The sequence below is a fragment of the Columba livia genome, chromosome 2 (genome assembly GCF_036013475.1).
Source record: "Columba livia isolate bColLiv1 breed racing homer chromosome 2, bColLiv1.pat.W.v2, whole genome shotgun sequence".
NCBI classification, from domain to species: Eukaryota; Metazoa; Chordata; class Aves; order Columbiformes; family Columbidae; genus Columba; species Columba livia.
The window spans coordinates 9,204,931-9,212,613 of NC_088603.1; the positions used below are offsets into that span (position 1 = coordinate 9,204,931).

Sequence of the window (7,683 nt, forward strand, 5' to 3'; positions counted from 1 at the left end):
GTAAATGTAATTTTTGTCTATTTATTCCTGAAGCAAAAAATAATAACATCATTTCAGGAGCACATATTCCGTAATTTGAGGTTGATTCTGTTAATTCTGGGCTTCATAGTCTTCTCTGGGAAGGGCCCACGCACCAAAAAGCTCTCAGTCCGAGCAGCTGCTAAGTGTTTTGATCAATTGAATGACAGTCAAGGATGTTTGGCACCTTGCAAACCAGGAATTTTAAATCAGGAGTCTTCATGAAAGCCTGCAAAGCCCATTTGTCCTTTGAGTTGTAAGTAAAAAACCTACCCGTTCCAAAATTGTCAGTATTCATGTCTATAAAAGATAAAATAATCATCTCTCCCCCAAAAAGATGGCAGTATACTTCCAAAATTATGTTACAGTCTCTAAGGCTACATCTGTTCTGATAACTACAATAGGCCAGATCCTGTCCTCTGGCTCTGAGGACAAACGTCACAGCAGGGCATGAGTCCATGTGGGGAAATTCCCATCCCACCAAAGCAAGGTCCTGAGTGAGTTTTGGATATGCTGCCTTGTGTTTCACTTGGTAGCATGGAGAAACAAGTAGCAGCACTAGAAAAATATCTCATTTCCTTAGCCCTCGCTGTTGTAACTTTGCTGGGTTTCATTTAAAAGTCCAGAGAGATTCAGAGGAGACAGGAGAAAGCACCCACTTGGTTTTATCCTCTGTATAACACAAGTACAGCATGCATCAGGTACCCCCTAAAGATCTCTTTCATTCGTGTTTTCTCCCCCAACAGCCTGAAGGTGCAGTTCACCGGCAAGTGTCATTGTCACCGATTCTTAACACTGATGCCCTTCCTCCCTTCTCCCTGCTGGGGATGCAGACTATGAGCCCCGTGTTAGCACCTGCTGGCTTCTCACATCATGTGTCAGCTCTGACCCAAAAGCTCTTTGGTCCCGTTATCCCGGAGGCACCCAGAGAAGCCCAGCACCAGCACAGCCCTGCCCGAACGCTGCCTGAGGCTCGCAGGCTGGAGCTGGCTGGCATCCCCGCAAGGAGCCAGTGTGCAGGGTAAGCAGCTCTGTGGGTTTAAGTTCTGCCTTCTCCTGTCAGGCCCAGAATCCCACTTCTCATCTCAAGCAGCATCACAAAAAACGGGTGAAATGCTCAAATATTTCCTTAATGCTTAATGAAATGTTATTAACTTATCAATTAATAACCACAGCCGAGTAATAGATTATTTCTAACAAAAGGCCTGCCAATTGCTAACAAGTTATGAAATGTCGGAGCAGAAGTTCTCAAAGAAATAATCCCCTGCCACATCCCCCCACACGGAATAACGAGGATTACTAGCGGGTTTGCTGGACACTGACTGTAACATGTATGTGAGATGCAAAATTCCCGTGGCATCTCACTACCACATTTTCAGAGGAGCCCAGGTACGATTTCACAGGGATGCTAACTTTCTGCGTCTGACACGGAATATGCCCCACGGGGGAGAAGCCGCCCCGCGCAGAAGCGGCGCAGACAAAGCCGGGGGCTGCACCCCGCGGGGTGCGGGCTCTGCCTTCGCCCCGCTCCGCCCGGCGCAGGTTCCGAGGGACGATCCGCGGGCTGAAATGACTAAGCACGAACTCGCCAGCCGCTCCCCGCCGAGAGGCTGCTCGCTCCGCACCCGCGCACGACGAAGAGGGGGGGACGCACACACTCACCTGCCCGCCCCAAGCCCCGCCAGCGCCGACTCCTCCGCAGGGGCCGCCGCTCCTCCGCGAGGGTTCCGCCGCCGCGGCCGCAGCCCAGCGCCGCCCCGCTCCGCGCCGCCCCGCAGCCGCGCACCCCGCGGAGCCGCCGCCTCCCGCCGCCGGGGCGGGCCGGGGGCTGCCGTCAGCCGGCGGCTGACGCAGGTCTCTTCCTCCCGGGGATGAAGACCCCGGCGGGCAGCGCGGAGCCACCGTGTCCGGCGCCGCTCGGGGCGGCCGGGGACTCTCCGCGCCCGCGGTAGGGAGGTGCTGCCCCCGCGGTGCGGGAGTGCGCAGCGCCGAGCACCCCGGAGGAGCCTCCGGAGCCCCCGGCATGGAGCGTCCGCTCAACCTTAGCTGCTTCGCTGATACGATGCTGGACGCCAGCAACCAGAGTGGGTCCACCAGCCTGGATGGTGGCCGGGTGCATCTCTCTGTCTTCAGCGTGCTGGTCCTCACCCTGTTGGCCATGCTGGTGGTGGCCACGTTCCTCTGGAACGGGCTGGTCTTGGCCACCATCCTCCGGGTGCGCACTTTCCACCGGGTTCCCCACAACCTGGTGGCCTCTATGGCCATCTCCGACGTGATGGTGGCAGCCCTTGTCATGCCCCTCAGCTTGGTGCATGAGCTGTCTGGGCGGCGGTGGCAGCTGGGCCGGTTGCTGTGCCAGGTGTGGATCTCCTTCGACGTGCTGTGCTGCACCGCCAGCATCTGGAATGTCACGGCCATTGCCCTAGACCGCTACTGGTCCATCACCCGCCACCTGGAGTACACACTCCGCACCAGGCGCCGCATTTCCAACATCATGATCGCTCTTACCTGGGCACTCTCTGCCTTCATCTCTTTGGCCCCACTGCTCTTTGGCTGGGGAGAGACTTACTCAGAGGACAGTGAGGAGTGTCAAGTCAGCCAGGAGCCTTCCTACACCATCTTCTCCACCTTTGGCGCCTTCTATCTGCCCCTCTGCGTGGTGCTCTTTGTATATTGGAAGATCTACAAGGCCGCCAAGTTTCGCATTGGATCTCGGAAGAGCAACTCCATCACCCCCATTACACCAGAAGCCCTGGAGGTAGGTCAACTCAGTTGTATTTCACTCTACTCAACTGCAGGTCACAGCCAAGCCCTTGCAGCAGTGAGGGAAACTTAGAGCTAAAGCATGCGAGCAAGCAGCATCACGCCAAAGCCCTGTGAATCCTTGAGGCTGTCAAGGGAAAGCTGACAGCAAAGCTTGCAAGCCCACTCTTTTGACTCCCTTCTGAGTCCCAAGCTGTGAGCACACAAGGTGTAGCTACAGCAACTTTGGGCCAGGTTGCGAGCCTGAGCTCCAGGTGGGCGTGTGGTGACTCACAGATGTCCCCCCGTGGAATGCTGAATCAGTGCTTGTAAGCGTGAGTAAGGGGTCACTGTTTCTCCCTTGTGGGGGTGTGAATGGTTGGGATCCCACCTCTGCTGTGGACCATAACCTGGCAAGCAGCTGTGCCTTTGGTTGTGGTTTTACCCACACAGAAGACACACGTGCAGAGTGTTCTTGTAAATCTTTTCTAGTTGTGGCTGCATCGTGTCAGTTCATCCCAGGCACGGTGACTGTGCACTGAAAAGACTTCTTGGCGGGGAGGGTGGAAATGTGTGCTCATTTTCTTGCCTTTCCTACCAAGGACTCTCAAACTCAGTCAGTTCAGAGAAAGCAAGGATGCTTTTGTGCACGGCATGTGGGTGTGTGGCCGTTCTACTGATCTGATTGTAAATGGAGAAATAATGTCATTGCAATGCTGTGTGAGCAATTCCCTGTGCCCATATATCTCTACTCTCTTTAGTTTGTAGCTTCACTTTAAAAATAATCCCTGTTACCCAGGAGAGGGTCATACAACCACTTTCTCCTCCATTAGAGCGTGACGTAGATGGCCCGTGTTTCCCCATGAGCTCTGGCCATCACTTACGTGGTTTGGTTGTGCCCCTGCTGTGTGAGATCAGCTGACTGAGGCACATATGGTGCCATTTGTGTTTGTGTTCGGCAGGTAAAAGAAGCTGCCCAGCAGCCACAGATGGTCTTCACTGTCCGTCACGCCACTGTTACGTTCCAAACGGATGGAGACACGTGGAGAGAGCAGAAGGAAAAGAAAGCTGCCCTCATGGTCGGCATCCTTATCGGGGTCTTCGTGCTCTGCTGGATCCCTTTCTTCATCACAGAGCTCATCAACCCCCTCTGCTCATGTGACATCCCACCCATTTGGAAGAGTATTTTTCTATGGCTAGGCTATTCAAATTCCTTTTTTAATCCACTCATCTACACTGCTTTCAATAAAAACTACAACAATGCCTTCAGGAACCTATTCTTTAGACAGCACTGAACAGAAAAAGCTTTCCTGCTGCCCCAGGAAGCTGATTTCAACTCTCGATGAATCCTACCAAACTCTTGAGGAAGTTTAAAGCCACAAATACTGAAGTGATGCTAAAGACACATCCCCATGTGTTGTATGTCCCAGCAACAGTCCTGGTTCCTACTCAGACTCTCCACCCCAGCCTCTAAGTCAGTCGCTATTTCTCCTGCAAACAGCATGGAAGGGTTTCTCTGGCCAGCAGCAGAAGGTTGTTCCTCCAGTGCCGCACTGCCTTTCTCCCGCTGTCCTAGTGACGTTCTGTTTGGTGGCAGTAACAGTGCAGAGGAGTCTTCTGGCAATGGGTCATATCTGAAACTCTGGTTTGGCCACTGCCAGTCTCTCACAGCATTAATCAGCTTTGTCCCATGTGCAAAGCTGGGACCCTTTAATGTCAGGGGGTTGTGTGATTATATATGAAACTAGATATTTTATGGCTTGGTTGAAAACGCTGTTTGTCTTGTCTTTCACTGATAGAGATTAAGTGTTTGTATTTGCAGAACAGTAAGGGTTAAGAGCAGACTGCAAGTACAAAACCTTTTCTCACATGCTCTATCAATAACAAATTTGCTATTGGATTCTGTGTAGCAATTATTTTAAAAACATATTTATTGTGAAAGCTTAATGCATGGTGTACCCTGGAATGAGAGAGGATGCATGGAAGCCCCACCTTTCTTGTTCTCCGGCTGCCACATGTGAGCATCTGCCTCAGACCTTTACTTTCAGAAATACCAGCTGTAAATGTTAATCTTTGTGTCTGTGTTTCCCATTCTAAACCATAAATGTATTTGGAGCAGCTGTGAGGCAGGTTTCCTGTAGTTGCACAGGATGCAAGGAGCACGTTTCAGTTGGCCTGTCAACGAGGGTCTGTGTTCTACCATTTCTGAGCATGATTCAGGTCTTCTTGAAACCAAAAGAAAGACTCCACTTTGTTTTTGTGAGCACTGGATTCCAGGCAAAGGGCAGTTAATGACAAGTAATGTTTCATTTTGAAAGCATGACCAAACTATAGATGTCCTCTCTTGCAAGGACCAGACTTCAATATTTCTTCTTTTGCCTACCCCTTCTTCGCTCCCTCCCCCCTAAAGCTCCAGTCCTGCCTGGTCATTAGTCCTCTCTTGCCTTCCTGTCTTTCCATGTTGCCAACTTAATCATAGTAGTTGGCATTTCACTCCTAGCATTAAAATTATGCACTTTATGCTCCTCTGCTGGAAGACTGACAGCCCTTCAGATAAGGAAGAGCATTAGTTTTAACTGTCAGCTCTTATGGGGCAGCCACTGAAATCAGACCAGAACTGAAATGGTGGAGGAAAAGACAAGATTGGAATCAGAACAACATGAATTCATGTCAGATATCTCAAGAAGAAGAGATAAAAGGGAAAAATGTCAATAAATAATGGGAAAGGTACCTGGGGGTGGGTAGAATTAGTTCCTATCCTTAGCAGATCACAGGACATCAGATGTTAAAATTGTCACTGGTCCTTTAAACCAGTCAAAAATCCTGGTAGAGTTGGTAAAAAAGGTCCCTTTTCTTTTCATATCTCAGGACAGGTGAAAATGGAAGCAGAGCTTGAGGTGCTATGAAGTGCTGAAGCTCTTTCAGGACCAGTTAGACAAACATCCATCAGGACTGACATAGATGTAGCTAATCCCACCTTGCAGCAAGAGGAGAAATAGGACATCCTTCGAGATCTTTTTCAGCACTATTTTATAAAAGTCTCTTAGAAAGATCAGGTAAAATCTTGCCCTCATTGAAAGAAACAGACAAATTCTCAGTGAGCTCAAGCGAATCGGAATTTTATCTAGCATGTCCTGTCTTGTAAAAGCATAGTTTTAATGTTAACTAATTAAAGGAGAAGATGAGTGGGATGGGAGCAATCTTCTAACTCCCCTGAAAGAGTCTCTGATCTGTGCTAACCATGGACCAATCTCTCTACACCTAGTGAAGCGCATTTTCTGTCTTTGCTACATATTTTAAAGTATTATTAGTGACACCTCTGGTGTATCAAAAATTGTAATAAACTCTAGAGCCACTTTTTTTCACTGAGGATATAAAGGTTGCTTTGCTTTCTCTGGACAGTCTGTCACCAGTGCAGTGTTTTTCTTTTTGGGAACTTACTCCTTTTGCTGCCTCAAGGGTTGTTTTGCCGAAATGAATTGGAAAAAAGTGCTTCCTTGCCCAAAACAGATCTTCAGCTAAGCTTGGTGGTGCCTGAAAGAGGGAGACTACTTGTTAGGCCACCACAGCAGCTTTTTAAACACCGAAGTGTGAATTAACCAAGAAGTTGGACTTCAGTTCACCGTTTTAGCACATAAAATCATGTCTACACAACCCCATTTCAGTCCCAGTTGTATCCATCCCCGTTTTTATTTTCTCTTTGATAAATATTGCAGATTCCCTACCTGTGTTGTGTGGGATCCTTGCACAGGCTGTGGAATCAACTGCAAACGCAGATTAGTCTCCTGTGTAAGCAGACAAAAAATAAACTGAAATCGAAGGGGAAGATCCCCACTTTTGCTGCAGCTCTTTGCTGGGATGAAGCTCCCTTTCATTACACCCTGCATTTGTCCATGTTGTGCCTTAAACGGTAATAGGGAGATAGGAGAGGAATTTAAAACAATACTGCATAATTCTAATTTGTCTGTAGTCATGGATAGTCCACCATCCTGGTGTAAATTACATCCATGCTTATTTGACAACACACATCTCATACAATGCAGACTGATCTGCAAATAACAGCTTCCCATTTTTTATAAGTTTTGTTCCTTGAATCTCGACATAATTAACAGTTATGTTATGGGCCAATTCCTACAGCTCTTACTTAAGACTTTAGACCACTGGCTTTTCTTCTAAATGCCATTCTGACAATGTAATATGACCACGCAGGAAAAACATCAGTATTCTGGAGATTGCGCTGAAGAATCATATTGAAACATGTTGCAATGGTCCAGGCACACTGAAGGGGCACAAAGAAATTTGACTTCTGATCCTGGCTCTGAGGCTTTTTACAAACCTCTCAGTATTCAAACACAGATGCTGAGTGGGCTCCCAGGGACACAAATCAGATTTGAAGAGTTACACAGCCCCAGCTTCAAAGGATGTGTCTTGTACCTTCTTGTTCCCATTTATAAAAGAGAGCCAGTGGTGTGAAGAGATCTGCCTCACTGAGGCTTTGTAAGGATTAATTAATAAATGTTTATCATGTAGTAGGAAGGTGGAACACTCTGGTTTGAATGCTGAACAGCGTTATAAATTTGGCTTATGCTTAATTCCTCAGAAGAACATCATTACCCATTATTATTGAGTTTCCCATGCAATTTAATGCCTACATAATACTTCCAGAAAAGATTTAACTAACCCTTCTTCCACTTACAATTAATTTATTTTCCTCTTGATGCTCTGACAGTTCGGTGAACATCTGTATGGGAGCTCGATAGCCGGGGCAGCGATGGCACGTGCTGAATGCTGTCTACTGAATGTCTCCTCGCAACGCTGAGTACGTACTGTCAAGGTTCAAGGAGCAGCAGCTCTCCAGGCAGCCTGCTGCCGTGTTTATTTTTTAGGGAGAAGAAAAGGTCACAAAAGAATGCCCTTGGATTA

General features: G+C 48.3%; 1 protein-coding gene across 1 annotated transcript; it reads left to right on the forward strand.

Annotated features, from left to right (window-relative positions):
- Positions 1-467: 467 nt before the first annotated feature.
- Positions 468-7,458, forward strand: HTR5A (5-hydroxytryptamine receptor 5A). Its single transcript, XM_021285573.2, has 2 exons — positions 468-2,776; positions 3,723-7,458. Exons 1-2 carry the CDS (start codon positions 2,042-2,044, stop codon positions 4,053-4,055), a joined length of 1,068 nt encoding a protein of 355 aa, XP_021141248.2. The 5' UTR covers positions 468-2,041; the 3' UTR covers positions 4,056-7,458.
- Positions 7,459-7,683: the final 225 nt, after the last annotated feature.

Excerpts from the sequence above, each read along its gene's own strand:
- HTR5A (XM_021285573.2), top strand. The coding sequence starts at position 2,042 with ATGGAGCGTCCGCTCAACCTTAGCTGCTTCGCTGATACGATGCTGGAC. Across the intron at positions 2,777-3,722 it reads TTACACCAGAAGCCCTGGAG|GTAAAAGAAGCTGCCCAGCA; the intron begins GTAGGTCAACTC and ends TGTGTTCGGCAG.